This window comes from Amia ocellicauda, chromosome 18 (genome assembly GCF_036373705.1).
Source record: "Amia ocellicauda isolate fAmiCal2 chromosome 18, fAmiCal2.hap1, whole genome shotgun sequence".
NCBI classification, from domain to species: domain Eukaryota; kingdom Metazoa; phylum Chordata; class Actinopteri; order Amiiformes; family Amiidae; genus Amia; species Amia ocellicauda.
In genome coordinates, this window is record NC_089867.1 from 12,469,818 (window position 1) to 12,488,275 (window position 18,458).

General features: G+C 38.6%; 1 protein-coding gene across 2 annotated transcripts in view; it reads right to left on the reverse strand.

The window, feature by feature from the left end:
* The window catches only part of bbs9 (Bardet-Biedl syndrome 9), a 155,006-nt gene that overhangs the window by 128,887 nt on the left and 7,661 nt on the right, over window positions 1-18,458 (reverse strand). For both annotated transcript variants that reach the window (XM_066690985.1, XM_066690984.1), the window contains exons 6-10: window positions 16,025-16,199; window positions 14,022-14,106; window positions 13,432-13,615; window positions 11,572-11,701; window positions 1,433-1,614 (exon numbers count right to left, since the gene is read on the reverse strand). In XM_066690985.1, the coding sequence (XP_066547082.1) occupies window positions 1,433-1,614; window positions 11,572-11,701; window positions 13,432-13,615; window positions 14,022-14,106; window positions 16,025-16,199 (756 nt within the window). The remainder of the gene's footprint in view (window positions 1-1,432; window positions 1,615-11,571; window positions 11,702-13,431; window positions 13,616-14,021; window positions 14,107-16,024; window positions 16,200-18,458) is intronic.

Consider the following 18,458-nt stretch of genomic DNA (forward strand, 5'->3'; position numbering starts at 1 on the left):
GCGTAAACAGAATGAGAACATGGATCCATCATGCCTTGTTACCACTGTGCAGGCTGGTGGTGGTGGTGTAATGGTGTGGGGGATGTTTTCTTGGCACACTTTAGGCCCCTTAGTGCCAATTGGGCATCGTTTAAATGCCACGGCCTACCTGAGCATTGTTTCTGACCATGTCCATCCCTTTATGACCACCATGTACCCATCCTCTGATGGCTACTTCCAGCAGGATAATGCACCATGTCACAAAGGTCGAATCATTTCAAATTGGTTTCTTGAACATGACAATGAGTTCACTGTACTAAACTGGCCCCCACAGTCACCAGATCTCAACCCAATAGAGCATCTTTGGGATGTGGTGGAACGGGAGCTTCGTGCCCTGGATGTGCATCCCACAAATCTCCATCAACTGCAAGATGCTATCCTATCAATATGGGCCAACATTTCTAAAGAATGCTTTCAGCACCTTGTTGAATCAATGCCACGTAGAATTAAGGCAGTTCTGAAGGCGAAAGGGGGTCAAACACAGTATTAGTATGGTGTTCCTAATAATCCTTTAGGTGAGTGTATATCTAACTATATCTTTACTTGTAATTAGAGTAATCCTACATAACTGAAATAAAAGGTGTGAACAGACCCAGGACTGCACTGTAATAAATGTTATTGCATTCTTCCTCTTTGGAAGGTTGTATATTCTGCATTCTAAAGGTTTAAACTATGAATTTCCCAAAACACAGATCTTGAAGGTAAGGTGAAATTGGTTAACTAATGCAACATTTTGGATGTTGTGTGTGTTGATAATGATAATGATGATAATAATAATAATAATAATAATAATAATAATAATAATAATAATAATAATTTATTATTATTATTATTATTATTATTATTATAGACAATATTTCATAAAGAGCCTTAAAAACAGAATATCTCAAAGCAGTTTTATCTATACAGGTATACATGGGGGAGGACACAAGAACAATTAACCACACAGCATGACTTAGGAAAAAAACAAAAAACACACAAACAAAAAATATATATAGGCGCATAACAGATTAATGCTCAATGAGGCAGTTTTTCCGATATCACGAGGAACCAATTTCCATAGTTTTGGGGCATAATGAGAAAATGCCCAATCACACTTAGCAGCTAGTCTAGCAGTTGGGACACACAAGTGATCAGAAGTGTAGTTTGGAGGGGATGCTTAGAATTAAATGCAGCCAAGAGATCCACCAACACAAAACTTGAGTGAGACCTGAACAAAATGTTTGACTTACCGAGTGTTCTTAGAGTAACAATCATGGAGAAAACAGAAAAGGCATGGACCAAATCTCAAACAGACAATTTTGGGTTGTCACTTGGTTAAAATAGGAGAGACAAACCTTCACTTCACCTTAGGGTCAGTGGAATTGATTCCTTATCGATTGGGCAAAATTACCTTGTGTTTTCGTTGTCTCCCTGATGACTTTCTGCAGCTCTTTCATTTCCAAGTCCATTTCTTCATAGTTGATCTCCCTGGCCTCCACTTTGGGAGCCTGGAAAAGAGAAGGGTCTGTCCCCATGTAGACGCAGTGCAGGTGGCCCTCGCTGCTAAGCATCACTACCGCCCCCTTCAGGTCTCTGCAACAAAGCACAACCACAGCAATTAATAAATATGCATTACCTTCAATTCCTTTAAGTCATATTTAGTTTGCCAAGCCAAACAATTCACTTTCTCAAGAACCACTACCATGTATTGCTCACTTCTTAGCATAAAGCTGTAAGTAGGATAGCCTACAGACGTGAATTTGAATGTAAAGCCAGAATGCATATTGTGCTTTAACTTGGTCAGAAGAGATAATTATGCATTTTAAATTAGGTGTCTAGTGCCTTTTCTTGGTGTTTGTTCTCCTTCATTATAATTCCTAAATATTCCACCTGCCTATGAACGATCTTCAACAGTCCCACTGAGAGGATGTGACAGCAGCAGATGCACTAGTGCTGGAGGTGCTTTCACATCTGGCTCCCTGTTAAGATTCATAGTCAGTAAATGTTTCAATAAGAATCAGAAAATTAATATTTAGTTTTTTGTTTGTTATTCTAAATATTTAGAGTTACTTATTTTATTATCTATTATTAAACCAACACTCTCACCCATTCACACATAGCAATTCCCAAGTGCAATTCTTGTTGGTGGCTTTCTATTACGAAGAGGAAAAAAGCGTCTGGCAAACAGAAAGTGAAACAATACGAATTTTGATGATCCATGTCAACATGAATACAGAGAACAAAATGTTTAAGGATTTTGAGTTTGGAAAATGACCTCTACTGAGAAGCTACAGTTTCTGTTAGAACACTAAGTAATACAATAAATAAAAAGAAAATTCAAATGTGAACAAATATAATATTTTACACGTTTATAATACACATTACTTTGAAATAATGTAAAACTAAACAAAAAAGAATTAAGGAGTGGTAGGTAAGACTGCAGTGTATAAATATATATATGGGGCAAAGTGCTTTGAATTTTTAAATGAGAAGAACACAAGAGTTTAACTGCCATATGTTTTGTGTGAATGAAAGCTAAATACATTTAGCATTTTCAAATCCAGGTTCCTCTTGAAAGCAGCTTTCTAAGACTCTCAGAAAAATTGAAACGTAAGCCTTTGTGAATTTTAATTGGCTACAGATGCCCTGTCTTCTTAGACTACAGAAGCAATAATTCCATCAAACAGAACCCAAAGCAGCAGTAGACTTTTATTCCACTGACCAAAACACCTGTGGCTGAGGGTCTGCAAAGAAATAAAAAGTTTTATGGCTGCTGAGACTAGCTCATTGCCTTACACTCCTTCCCTAGAATTCAGGATCTTAAATTTAGTTTTTTTCCACAATAGGGATTACTGGGTTTCATTTACAACTGTTTAATAAGCCAGTAAATTTGAAAATGTACAAAGCAGTCACCTCCTTAGCAGTGAAAACTGGAAGAGTTACTAATTTTCTTTAAATAAGTCAAATAAAGCATAACTCATTAAAGCATAGCATACCGTTTCAAGAGTCTGTGTTTTTGAAAAAGCTATGCACTGCTTAGTTATTATTTACTTCTGGTATTTCTGTGCAATCTGACCGGCATAATAATACAATCCATACACGGTTGATTAAACACATTAATCAGTGATTACAGCTACTGACGCATGTGGCTACAGTGATTTCATCTTATAATTAATTCCAGTAATTCATCAAGATGAACACAGATTGATGCATAACTGCACTATGACATGGAATAGTATTCTTCAGCCATGATCAGGAAAAGCACATAAAATGATTCATGGATTTGCAGATATCACTATACAACATCTTTAGAGCATTATTCCTTAAATGCTTTGATTAGGTCATTTATACAACATATGACCTGCAGTATGCCATGATTTTTAGAGCACATCTGGGCTGATGAGCACTGACATAATGTTAGCAGGTTTTAATATGCCCCATCTACACCTGTCATTGTTGCCCACTCGGAGCTGCATTTATCTGCAGTATTGTATTTCTGATTCGTTTTCACTCCTACTTAAAAATGTGCAGAAGTGAAATTTTAACAACGGACATTGCCTGAATTGGATCCTTTCGCAATATGCATGCTGCTGATACTCTGTGTGGTCCTTTCTTTGCTTTACCAATAGGCAGCACTATTCAGAACAAAACTCTCTCAGTTTGGGCGGTAATCACCAATAGTTCGGTGTCGGGACTGTGGTGGTTAAATTAAGATTAATGCCTCTGTTCTAACGTACCATTACTCATTTCCAAGATCTGTTTTACCAGCATTTTCTCGCCTCTCTCTCAGCACAACCAGAATTTCAGCAGCAACTCAGTTCAAAACTCTGTACGATCTTCATTTCTGCAGATGTGTAAATTATGACACCACGAGAACACGAGTCAATTGTCTCGTATGTCGTTTGTTGCTTTACTGTTCATTATTTGATCCTTTTCCGGATTATTTAAGAGTGTGCGGCAGGCATATCTTCACTTCCCCTCACCAGTATACTTCTATTTAACTTGGCAAGAGCTGTCACCAGCCTGCTAGTACAATCATTTCCTAGACCTTATCGCCTTACACAGTTGAGTCAAGCAGCATCCAATGGGACAGCCCTACTTGAACGAGCAAAATAAACATGAAATGAAATACCACTGAAGGCGAGGCTACAGTGACAATTGTAAAGGGAGATCTGCACTCGCGGCATATGGTTACCATCGGACTGGCTGATCCTTGGAAGATTTCCTGTAATGATTTCAGCACATGTGGTTCGATACAGTGTGACAGATCAGAATATGGGCATCATCTTAAAGAGGCTTTTCTTTCTGTTCCCCTGGACGTTGGGTACTTTAACAATCTTAAATACCTACACTGTTGCCTCCAGTGCTAATCAATCTGTTATTTTTATTTGCTGCCATAAAGAGAATGACCAGGCAGCCCAATAAACTGCTCTTGGCAGCTCCCTTTAGGGATGCAGGCAGTCCAGATGCCTCGTCCATCTGGCCAGCTGGCTGTCCGTCTAGCTGGCCATTTTGTACAATATTCTCCAGTGTTCCTCATCATAATTAACCCTCAGCAGGGACATAAATGGCTTGCTGTGTTCTTTTCCAGCAGCACATATATACCACATATTTAATTACAAGAAATGTAAATTCCAAAGTAATACAAGTGAGCGAAAAATCAATAGGGGGAAACTGGAGACAGCTTACTCTGTTACCACCGAGCTGCAATAAACGGTAGAATTTCCAGCTTCGCATTTCACAGATCTGGGCATTCAGCTTGAAGACTCTCGTTTACAAAGAAAAATATGTAAAAATGAACTCCTTGAGAGCCAGGGGAGGCTGGACTGTGGTAACAGGACTCTGGGATGGTATAGGAGGGAGCTTAACTAATTGCTTTGCGCAGGGGGCTCCCTAGGGAAGCGACCAGTAAAAAGCTCCCTCAATTTGTAGGTTGAGTTCTGAGACCACGAGACCCCTGTGAGGGCACCACGGCAACTGAGTGCCTATCAGGAGTGGAGATAGGCTGGTCTCCCCTGTCACTAGTACAGGGGACACTTGTTACTTGCTGAGACAGAGGGTTGTCAGAAGGAGCTGTGCTTGTCTTCCAGCCAATACTTTAATTCAGCAGTGAACACTTTTGGAATTACAGTATGAAGAGCAATTAGCGGCCTAATGGCAGACATCATGCCTTTGTTTTTCCCCATGTAATTTTCAGGGATCTGTTTGCAGTTTGATTGCAGATTCACATGAGGAAAGCAACAGTGGTCATTCTGAAAAAATAAAATAGTTTTATTCTGTTTCATAGAGGCGGGATATTTAGAAATTTAGAAACTTAAGCTGTTCAACTGTTACCAAAGAACTGTTGAGTTTGTAGATGATATATTAAAATAATACTAATACAAGTAATTCACATGTTTTAATTAATATTTTTTTCATTATATATAGTTGCATAATGTGTTTTGAACAGTACTTAGAAAAGGAGTCTGCTTTGTGTACAGTTGCAAAGCCCAATTCTAAGTGAGGATAGGGTATCGGAGATGTGCTGGAGTGGTTAATGGAAGTCTTGCCGCTTGGACATCAACCAATTCTAATCCCCCGCCTGAAAAAGAATATGGTTTTCTGAAGATTTTTTTTTTCTGTCATTCTTTTCTTTACTGTCTTTCATAGAATTTCACATAATTATCTCAACAATGCTTAAAGATTAATTTACCACATGTAACTCTGTCCAAATGACTTGCAGAAAATGTGATTCTGCATAAACCTTATCAAATAGCATGTTCAATTTCATAAAATCCAAATAAAGCTTCAATTTCAAATGTGTATTAAAACAAGGGTGGGGGGGGGGGGGGGGAGAGAGAAGATGGTGAAGAAGAAGAGAGAATCAGAACTGTTGGAAACATCATCAAATTCCGATCTGAAAATCTTTTGGGTCCCAAGACTTCAATAAAAACTCGTCAGAAATGCAAAACAAAGGAATGCATTCTGCCAGGAAAAATCTTGCAAAGACGTACGGTAAATCAATTGGAAAACCATCTTTTAATATAATGCAGCCCTGCGTGTTGCTTTTAATACATGCTTATTAATACAGTATATCCATTACGCTCCATGGCTTTTTTCTCTCCTCTCTCTTCTCATTGATTGTCTGAATCAATAGTACATGTCTCAGTGTTACATTGCCTTCTGACAATCACAAAACAAGGATTTTCAGTTCAGGTCCTTTGAAGTTGTCAAAGGTAATTCCACGCAAACTTTAAGTTTAATTTACACCACCTTTAAATGTGTCTAAGTACAGTAAGTTACATAGTTATGTAATGTTTTAAATCAATGTGATGTTTCTTCTCCAAAACGTTAAAAGGCATAATCAAATTTGACTGATTTTCTAAGAAGCAAACAAATGGTAAACAGCTATAAATTTACACATTTCTTAACAAAACCGTCTTGGGGTAAAACTCATGGGAGGTGTTGTATACGTGATCAAGTGAGGTGTAATTCCACACAGCGAGAGATTATTTCATTTATTTACTTCAAAGAAGTTTGTAATTTGTTGCTTTTGAAAACCAAGCTCGAGCCTCTTCTAGTTGATGGTCAGAGTGCTGTAAAGGTACCTCATTCATACATGATACGAAAAAACATCCTGGTAGGTAAAAAAATAAGGGGGGGAAGAGGGGCATGGAGAAACTTAAGCCATAGAATCAAATGTCAGATTATTATCACTCCCAACTGAAGCATTACTTAAAAAAATAGAGTTTTCTACATTACAGGCAGCGAGAGTGGATCCTGCACCGATAAGAAAAAAGAAACGGGAAACTACAAACGAAAGGGAGTCTTTCAGCTCACCTCACACAACGCAGCGATAAAAGAAATTCCCTTTCAGCTTGACATCACAAAGCATCTTTAACGAAAGGTCATCTGAGTTGGCATCAGTTTAATTAGCCACACAGCCTTCTTTTACAACCAGAAAAGGATGTACCTGAAGGCAAAATACGGCTGGAGCATTAAACATAGCCGCTCTGTTTTTACATCTACCCCGGCGTGGATGACGGGACGACAACGCTATCAGATAATGCTGGCTGGAGCAGAACACTCGGTTTTTCAGCATTGTGTTTGCTGTTGTGTTTTGGCAGACGGGAATTCGCAGGAGATGTAAACTGATGAAGTTGCAGACTCTACTCAATGGAAGAGTCCTGAACTCTAACAAAAACCTCATTTAACCGACGATGACAGATTTGCTCTTTAAAGTGTAAGTAATATTGTGGGCAAAGGTAAACAAAGATCTGGGAAAGGGAACAACTGATCCATGAAGGACAAGAATGGGGAAATCTCCATCAGACAATTTTCTCTTCCCCAGCCCTTTAGGAATATCTGTTACATTATCAGATCAGAAAGAATCTGAATAAACAGCCTATTCTGAGAGTATATAAACTATGTGCTTTTTGGGGCCCTGCAACCCTACAAGGGACAGTATTTTCACATTGTTTTATTGAGATACCCTTATTACCAGAGGCCATTTCTTAAACTAAGTAAACATGCTTGAAAAAAAATACAGCAATGCAATCACTGAGAAAACATTTGAGTATACCTTTTCTTTTAACTATTATTTTGTAAACTATTATATATATATATTTATACATATGTATGTTTGTGTGTATATATATACATATTACATACATACACAGACACAAATAAAATAAAAATATGATTATTATATAACTGTATGTTGTTTATAATGGAAGATGTTTTCTTTGTCTTCCACTCCAGTGCTTGAGGAATGAGATTCACTCTGGCTGACATGGATACAGTTTTATGCAATCATCAAAACATAGCTACCTCTATCAGCACAAATATGCTAACTATATATGAAGATAAACAAGGGAAGATATTGATCCAGCTTGTGCAGACAGATAGTCTGTCATTACAAAACCAAATACCCAGTTCTCTAGGGATAAGAATAACATACATGGAACAGAATTCTGCAGGCTCTCAATTACTCATGCCTTGATTTAATAGTTTTTAAATGTTCACAACAGGAATGTGCATCAGTCTGCTTTGGTTTTTGTATGTAGTTTGGCACCTTTGATAATTCACAATAAATCTGTATGAGCTGCTGTGGATTCAATTAGAACGTACACAATGCACCTACAGTACCTTACAAAAGTTTTAGGCAGGTGTGAAAAAATGCTATAAAGTAAGAATGCTTTCAAAAATAGACATGTTAATAGATTATACAGCCCTGGAAAAAATTAAGAGACCACTGCACATTTTTCTTAAATCAGCATCTCTACATGTATGGCAGCCATTCCATTCCAGTGTCTGTTGAATTCCAACACAGGCACACCTCATTCTACTGAATGAGCTACTGATTAGGTGATCACCTGAACCAAATCTTATTTAACGAGGAAAAGTGCAAAAAACACTGCTGTGGTCATCACTATCCTCTTGCAATAGGATCGGATGGATGGCAAAAACAGTGCTAGTAGTACCTCAAAAGTAATTGGAATAAAAAAAATAACTATTGACCATGCCAAAAGAAATGAAAAGGAAAGATTTGAGTGAGGAAAAGAAGGGTTCAATTCTGGCTTTACTGACAGAGGGATACAGTGAGCGTTGGGTTGCTTCCATCCTTACAATTTCATAGAAATAACATAATAAGGTCAAGCAGCAGACATTGGGGACAACAAAGCTACAGACTGGCAGAGGGCAAAAACGACTCTCCACTGACTGGGATGACCACCAACTCATTCGAATGTCACTCAACAACCATAGGATGACATCAAGGGACCTACAAAAAGAATGGCAAACGGCAGCTGGGGTGAAGTGTAAGGTTAGGACTGTTCGAAACAGGCTCCTAGAGGCAGGGCTGAAGTCGTCCAAAGCTAGAAAAAAGCCCTTCATCAATGAGAAGCAAAGAAGAGCCAGGCTGAGGTTTGCAAAAGACCATAAGGGTTGGACCATAGAGTACTGGAGTAAGGTCATCTTCTCTGATGAGTCCAATTTTCAGCTTTGCCAAACACCTGGTCGTCTAATGGTTAGACAGAGACCTGGAGAGAACCTTATAAGCCACAGTGTCTCGCACCCACTGTGAAATTTGGTGAACGATCGGTGATGATCACCTTGCTGGTCTTTGTGAAGGACGCATGAATCAAGCCACACACAAGGTTGTCCTGGAAGAAAACTTGCTTCCTTCTGCTCTGACAATGTTCCCCAACTGGATGAAGGACCATCAGATCAAGACCCTGTCATGGCCAGCCCAATCTCCAGACCTGAACCCCATTGAAAACCTCTGGAATGTGATCAAGAGGAAGATGGATGGCCACACGCCATCAAACAAACCTGAGCTGCTTGCATTTTTGTGCCAGGAGTGGCATAAAGTCACCCAACATTAATGTGAAAGACTGGAGAGCATGCCAAGACGCATGAAAGCTGTGATTGAAAATCAGGTTTATTCCACCAAATACTGATTTCTGAACTCTTCCTAAGTTAAAACAAAGTATCGTGTTGTTTAAAAATGAACATGAACTAATTTTCTTTGCATTATTTGAGGTCTGACAACACTATCTTTTTTGTTATTTTCTGCAAATAAATGCTTTAAATTATAATATTTTAATTTGTAATTTTGGAGAAATGTTGTCAGTAGTTTATAGAATAAAACAAAAATGTAAATTTTACCCAAACACATACCTATAAATAGTAAAACCAGATGAACTGATAATTTTGCAGTGTCTTATTTTTTTTCAGAGCTGTATATATCAATTAACTAAATGCAAAGTGAGTGAACAGAAGAAAAATCTAAATCAAATCCATATTTGGTGTGACCACCCTTTGCCTTCAAAACAGCATCAATTCTTCTAGGTACACTTGCACACAAATTTTGAAGGAACTCGGCAGGTAGGTTGGCCCAAACATCTTGGAGAAATATCCACAGTTCTTCTGTGGATTTAGGCAGCCTCAGTTGCTTCTCTCTCTTCATGTAATCCCAGACAGACATGATGACGTTGAGATGAGGGCTCTGTGGGGGCCATACCATCACGTCCAGGACTCCTTGTTCTTTTTTAAGCTGAAGATAGCTCTTAATGACTGTCGCTGTATGTTTGGGGTCATTGTCATGGTGCAGAATAAATGTATAGCCAATCAGATGCCTCCCTGATGGTATTGCATGATGGATAAGTATCTGCCTATACTTCTCAGCATTGAGGAGACCATTCATTCTGACCAAATCCCCAACTCCATTTGCAGAAATGCAGCCCCAAACTTACAAGGAACCTCTACCATGCTTCACTGTTGCCTGCAGACACTCATTTGTGTACCGGTCTCTAGCCCTTCGGCGAACAAACTGCCTTCTGCTACAGCCAAATATTTCCGATTTTGATTCATCAGTCCAGAGCACCTGCTGCCATTTTTCTGCACCCCAGTTCCTGTGTTTTCGTGCATAGTTGAGTTGCTTGGCTTTGTTTCCATGTCTGAGGTATGGCTTTTTTGCCGCAAGTCTTCCATGAAGGCCACTTCTGACCAGACTTCTCCGGACAGTAGATGAGTGTACCAGGGTCCCATTGTTTTCTGCCAATTATGAGCTGATGGCAATGCTGGACATCTTCCGATTCAGAAGGGAAGAAAGCATGATGTGTCTTTCATCTGCTGCAGTAAGTTTTCTTGGCTGACCACTGTGTCTATGATCCTCAACGTTGCCCCTTGCTTTGTGCTTCTTCAAAAGAGCTTGGACAGCACATCTGGAAACCCCTGTCTGCCTTGAAATGTCTGCCTGGGAGAGACCTTGCTGATGCAGTAGAACTACCTTGTGTCTTGTTGCTGTTCTCAGTCTTGCCATGGTGTATGACTTTTGACAGAAAACGGTCTTCAGCAACCTCACCTTGTTAGCGGAGTTCCTCACCCAGTTTTATTCCTCCTACACAGCGGTTTCTGTTTCAGTTAATGATTGTGTTTCAACCTACATATTGAATTGATGATCATTAGCACCTGTTTGGTATAATTGTTTAATCATACACCTGACTATATGCCTACAAAATCCCTGACTGTGTGAAGTGTACCTAGAAGAACTGATGCTGTTTTGAAGGCAAAGGGTGGTCACACCGAATATGGATTTGATGTAGATTTTTCTTTTGTTCACTCACTTTTCACTTAGTTAATTGATCAATATAATCTATTATAATGTCTATTTGTGAACGCATTCTTACTTTACAACATTTTTTTCACACCTGCCTAAAACTTTTGCACAGTAGTGTACATTACACTGGCTGACTGTACTTTGGTAAAACTAACATCTATTGGAGAACACACATCTGCAATTTACACATTTCTAAAAGATCAGGTGAACTTGTAAATACAAAAATGCACCTGTAAACTGTTGTAGCCTTATGTGGTTCTGCCATTGCTTAGGTCAAAAAAGAGAAACAACATTAAATAATCTGATGCAACCTGGATTGTTGCTGCTGGAGGGTAAACGAGTGAGAGGTTTCAATCCAACCCTAGTAGTAGCAGAAGGGAACAAAGCCTGAGACAGTGTGCTTTAAAAGATGAGCAGCTGCACGTGTTGCTGCACTATGTCGTACTTACTGGAAGTTGGCCACTCGGACGGCGACAGGCACATGGGAGAGCTGGGCAGCCCATTTCAGTGTCACATCCTGGTACACCAGCAGCATGTTGTTGTGGTTACCAACCAGACTGTTTACCGTTCCTTCAGATACTGCAGTATAAACAGAGGATTAATCACGGCCTGATTTTGAGAACTTTGTTTTTACAGGAAGCACATTATAATTCAATGCAAGGAATCAATGCAGTAGATCTGAAAACAATCACACAGTTTATGATTGCATGATATATCTTTTAATTATTATCATTATTATTACAAAGACACTGCACAGAATGAACACTTCTGACATTCATATTTTATTTATAACTTTGTCAGACTGGTCAAAGATACTGATAGTGCGAAGCTACATGTCAGTGAATTCTGCACCCTCTCTGTTTTGGAAACTTTCTGTTTAAGTTTCAAACCCTAGGTACGGGCCAGACACACTGGAAAAAGAATGCCTAAAGCCTGCAAAGCGTTCGCTGAATCTGTCATGAAGCCTGCAGTCTTGCTGAAATCTAAAGCCCTGACACACGGGCCCACTCTGAACGCACTTCAAATGGCAGGTGGCAGCTGCTGCTCATTCCACTTGAAAGAGAAAGGGTTCCGTTTAAACTTTCCCCAAGCTGAATTACAGAGCACCCCCGCCACTACCTTTCGCTCTAGCCTACGTCTGTGGTCAGAACCATAAAAAAATATCTATATCTGTCAGCCATATGGCAATGGTTTTACAGACTCGACCTAACCTTGAGAAGATCAGGCAGCCCTCCTGGCAGAGAAGTGCATAATTACAAAGCCTGGATAAGCTAAGGAATTAGCACTCACTGTAAAGAACTGAGGCAGACATGAAAGTTACATTCTTTCAGGATAACAGTAACCTGTTAAATATTATAAATGTCCAGCTAGACCACAGAATGACTAGTAAAAATAAGGCTTTTATTTCATAAATATGATCTGGCAAAAAAGCTTTAAAGCAACCTCACCAGATTACAGTGACAGGAAAAGACTGTCCACTTGCCAGAGAGCCTTTCAAAGTTTCAAACACACTGTCAGCGAGCAAAGACTGCCACTGGGATGATTAAGCGCTTTCTCTTTTTAAATGTTTGTATTAAATGAAGTGGATTGTTACGAATGGGGTTACCAATTGGCTTGCTTGTAATCCACAGATGGTAAAACTCACTCTGTGATCGAAACCTCAGATTTAAGTTAAATATTTTTCATAATTTAGTCAGACAATGCCTCGTTACAATATTCCCTTTGAAACTGGAAAAACACAGGGTTCTAAAAGCACTTTATTTCAGAATATATATATTCCTCTCTTTTCCTGGAACAAATTTAAAAGGAAGTATATTTAGTTGGCAAAAAATAAAAATAAATACATACAGGACATTAAATCAGTAAATCATTAAATCTATCAAAAAGTGGTTTTGTAGCCTTGAATGCAGATTCAACTACTTTTAAAGTGGATAGTGATCATTGAGGCGTTTTTATAAAACAGAATACAAAGTCATTCATTTTGTTTCCATTGTGAAAGACAATATGCAACAAACTACGGAACAAACAAAGTCTGAAAGTAAGCACAGGACTCTTCCGGCCTTCAGAGGGGATAACAGTGCTTACGCATTAAGTACAGGTTAACAAATGCTTAATTACACTGTTCTTATGAGTAACTAAGATGTAGTTACTGAGTACCTACCATGTTAATACACTGTAATTAGGGAGACCTATTGTAAAGTATTACCCAAATAATAATCAGGTAAAAGGAGGACATTTTCAAACGGGTTCAGTTCAGTTCAGTTTTGTTGGCTATCGTACAGATCATACATGTGCGCAGGGCTACACACCTGAAGCATATGGGAGGAAGCAGCTTGGATTGTACTCCAGTTTCTTCACAAAGCGGACCTGTCCATTGTCTTTCAGGCAGTAGATGTTTCTCTCTCCCAGCAGGAATATGGAGGACGCAGAGTGATTAGACGTGGGGATGCATATCTCCAGCGCTTGTTCCCCAATGATTAATGTCCAGTCTGCCTATTGCAAAGAAAGACATCCAGTTAACTTCACAAACCCACCAAACAGGGCCAGCTAGGAAGACCAACAGCAAGACCTAAACTATTCACAGAATTAGTAATTAAATGTAGCCATCACAAAAGTACATTTTAGATGTGACTATATTTCTAACTGCTGGCAACAAATAAATAAATGTTAGAATATTGATTGAGGAAGATTATATGAGGAGCAGTTCTACTATTTATTCTAAGGTTAAATTAACTGAATGAATGTAATAGTATATTAGATGTAGACTAGACCGCATTAAACTTATGTACAGATCAATTGTAGGGTGACATGTTCCTTGATAAAGGGCTAAAGTGCCAAAGGCCCCACTGCAATGCCTTGTGGGTGATAAAGGAAAGGGAGTTTGAGAAATAATACTCACTAGCAGTCTCTTTCCCGAGCCAATCTTCTGCTGTTCTGACTCTTGTCTGGTATCGGCATCAGTAGCAACCGCTAGTGTTTGGTACCTGGAGAACAAACAGAGATAATATCCCTAGTTTGCCAAAAAACAACTTAAAAATACAGACAGAAGTTTCACATTTTGTTTTGATTTTCCATAACTGGTTACTTATTTATTGTAAAATATATTTTCAATATGCATTTATAGCACTTTCTAGTGCTCTATGAAAGTGTATGAGTGTAGTGAATATTTTCTCACAGTCTCAGTGATTCTCTTTCTATTGCCAGTAAAACAGTTACAACATCATTGTGTGTAACATAAACAAGGACTCAAACAGCTGCTGTGGGAACATTTTGCAACTGCAAACAGGAATGTGTACAGCCAGTGAAAAAATGCATTTTGATTCTTGATTTTAGTAGCCAAATAAAAGCTTGTGGTGTAAAAGTTTTTTTAATGGCTGATTGTTGAATAACTGACAGCATAGTATCAACACTCTGAGAGTCAGTTATACTTTTAATTCTTGAGAAAAACACCAGCAAAGAACTAAGAAGTGCCCACATTCAACAGAAAATTATAAAATAAATATAATAAATACACTGAAATACATTTTCTACAAACTGTTGGAAACAATCTAATGAAAGCCAACCTTGAACCTAATAAAGACCACACAGGGGTCTGAAAGAGGAATCGTGAATTCCATTCATATTTCATGCATCATGTATAAAAAGACTACCAAATCTGCAATTTAATCTAATTTCAACAATTATAATCAGAAGCTAGTTAAACTAAACTAATGCCGTTTCAGTTTGATGTATAGGAATGGAGTATCAGTCATGGCCATGAATACCTCCTGCCTGCGGAAACAGAAGAAGCTAATTTACATGAAAAGGGATATATATATATATATCTGAAAGCAGCACTGCAACTTCAAAATATTATAACGAAACAAAGAAAAATAGGTTTAGCAGAACAACCGCTGAATTGAAAGATTTTCAATTAGACATGTGTTTGGTATTTATTTTTATATATAATATTAGGAAGTGAGACTTTATATCCAGTATTTTTATATTTAAATAACAGCAGATGGAAAACGTTCTTCCACACATCCTTTATCTATATTCTTCATGTGATTATTTGAATTATATACAATACAACAGAAGGTTTTGCTGCTCCACAAAGTCGGAATTTCAATAATTTATTCTTGTATAAACTACCTCTCAATATTAAGCACATTATAAAATACTTGAAGGTTGACACAATAAACAGCTCACATCATATTTTTCCTCTGACTGTGTAGACATGTCTAAAGATCTGGCATGTGCTTTAAATTAAACTACACATTATTCCTGAGATGAGCTTCAACTCAGAAAAAATAAGCTGTTGCAGAACACAAGCATCACAGAGTGGAAACTTCATAAGAAAGTGAAAACTTTCATTTATCACTTCAGTAACAAGGCTCAGCTGTGGAAATAGCTGAAGATACATCGATAGCAGTGAATCTGCATTATACAGTATCCAATATCGCTATTTTTACCCATTTTTTCATTCTTGCTTTCTTATTTAAACATCTTAAATATTGCGGATGTGGTTCTTGGCATAAAAATAAAAATGGCAAACCAATTTCTTCACCACATAAGTATTTAAAGACATGATCTTAAGAAACTGATCCTACTACAGTAAGTAGCTAGGAAATAACAGTGAACATAATAACCTCCTTGCTCTCTCTCTGTCTAAGTGCCGCTATATTACACAGTATAATATATAGTCTGCGGACCAGTTTCCCACACAGCACAAAAAAAGAACTATTGATGGTAAATGACTGAAAGGCAGATTGTCAAAGACCCTGAGCCGAAAAGGAAACCCCAGTCAGCATACCTCAAACATGATGTAAGGATTAACTGACAAATGTTTACAGATATTAGGGTTTTAATGTACGTATGTTTTGGGGGGTGTTCCTCCTTCTAGTGCCTATTCAATATACTCACTTGTAGCATTCGACTTGTCTCGAGGAGGAAACAGTGATGAAGGTGTCTGTACGGGCACAGTAGGCCAGTGGACCTGGCAGAAGGAACCCGGGCAAGAACCTGCCGAATGAATAGCTCTCCTGCTCAAAGAACATCAGCATCCCATCCATGGACTGAATGCAAATAGAGTGATGGCCTGCGGGAAACAGAAACAAGAACATCTTAAAAGTGACAGCAGGTGCTACACTGCAAGTGCAGTTCTCATGCTTGTTCCCAAACTGCCTCAACATGCTCTGGGTATTTTCTCCAGACAAGCTCTCAATTCAATTGAATGCTTTGTTGAACAAATAACTTTTTTAACACAGTCAAGGCGAGTTCAGATCAGGGACTCGTTATGTAACTGAAAACTCGGAGAATGAAAAACACATTCCATAACGAGAGCTCACTATAGCTAACCTGTTACGCTGGGAAACAGAAACAGGCACTTCAGGTTGGTCCCTGGGCACCACGCAGACCTGACACAGACGTATTAGAGCACGTCTGGGGTCGTGTCCACGTGCGCCTGTAATCCCATGTCCACTTCGCACCACACAATTTAAATGAAGGTGGCAATTACTCACTGGCAAAAATCTGCCCAAGACCACGGTGAATACTGTGATTTAATGCCGTCTGAATGTTCCATCATGCAATTCCAGAAACTTTGCATGATCCATTAACAGAGTTTAATGAAAACATTTTGTCTGACGCAGAGGTTCCTAAACCCTTATATCATGCATTTGTTTACAGCGCTAGATTTTCTGGTCTTCTCAATGTTAACAGGATCAAGAAATCCCAACTGGATACATCTCATCCACCCCATGAAGGACTGTGAACTTGGCATGCTGATTGTAGCACACATCTTGATTCTCTTAAAGGTCTCCTATAAAGAAGAATCCCAAGGGCCACATAAAAATAAGCATGGACATCATCAACAATTAGAGATGGTGTCTAAACAGTTTCCAAAGAAGTCATCTAGGGCAAAGTTAAAACAAAAAGCCCTGAATATGTTAAAGTAGAGACTGGAGAATGGAGCCGACCAGTTCGTAAACGTTGGGTTCTCTTGTTCGATGCGCAATGCAATGTTATTAAAGGGAAAGTGTTTGTACAAATGATTTCCTGATGCAAAATCTGATATCTACATTAACACCTAAGAAGATCAACAAACCTGCTCCCCAGTGAGTCATTGTTTTAAAATAACCCGTTTTATGGGCCTTCCTTCCAGTGCCTCAGAGACCCCTGCCAACTATCTGGCTAAAATAATGGCTGCTTTTCAAAATGCTAGTTATTGCACATAAAATTAGAACTAGAAGTTGTACAAACATCAGGTAGAAAACCACATCAGCATAAAAAAAAAAAAAGTTATTACTTGCTGCACATTAAAGAATAATTACACCTCATTGTATGGTCAATCATGTTTTAATCTAAAATTAGCCCAGCACAAGCATGCCACAGAGTGAAACTTAACCAGCATGCCGGGCCTTAATACAGAAATGAAACACCTTTCCAAGAACAGAAGCAGAGAGATTATCTGTTGGTGGTCTGTCAATTTATAGCACTGGCCAATGTGTTTATAGACACAATCAGAAAGAGGCCGATCTACATTCCGATTATCAGCACAACCTATAGTTACTTTACTTTCACTAACTTTAGCACATTCAGATTGGTTTGAGGTTCCCCATGGAAGTCCTTGTGGAATCAGCCTTTCCCAATTATGGACTACAATGTAACGCCCTCTTCCACAACGTTGAAAGTAAAGTCAAACTGGAGAGATTCTTCCGTTCAGTGTGTGTACTGTGGCATCCCACCAGTAACCAATATTTGAAACTAGGAACAGTGTTATTTTAGGACTTGTTCTAGGCCACCCTGCAGCTAAACAAGTCCTTAAAAACTGTCATTTTTTACGTGAAAGTTAGCAGTTCTGTGAAAGTAAATATTTCGATTTTTTTTTTCTGGTCTTGAAAAGCGATTAGTACTCTCAGCACTTAATCTACAGAGCAGGTACATTTTCTGCAACTCCTTGTGGGTAACCTTTTCCACAACACCCTTCTTATTCAACACCAAAAGTGTATTTTTTTCCACATTGTCATGCCATAACACCTAGTGTTTTAAATTAATCAAAAGAAAAAAAAAAAGCTTACGTTTCATGCTGCTGCTTTCGAACTCAATATGAAATGTACAAATCTGATTTTGCATTCATCATTTGGAATCACTTACTCTAACATGGGCGTACACAGCTCAGGCCTATGGGAACAGCGATAGTGCCAGCAGTCGGTGTGGCGCGATGTAAGGCCAGCTGCATTACTCTTGTTTTAACATGACAAGAGATACATTTAGACTAAACACACTCTGAAACATCAGCTTCACTGAAAAAGCTAATCTGATATCTGAAATGAGGGCGAGGTGGCAAACTTTCATT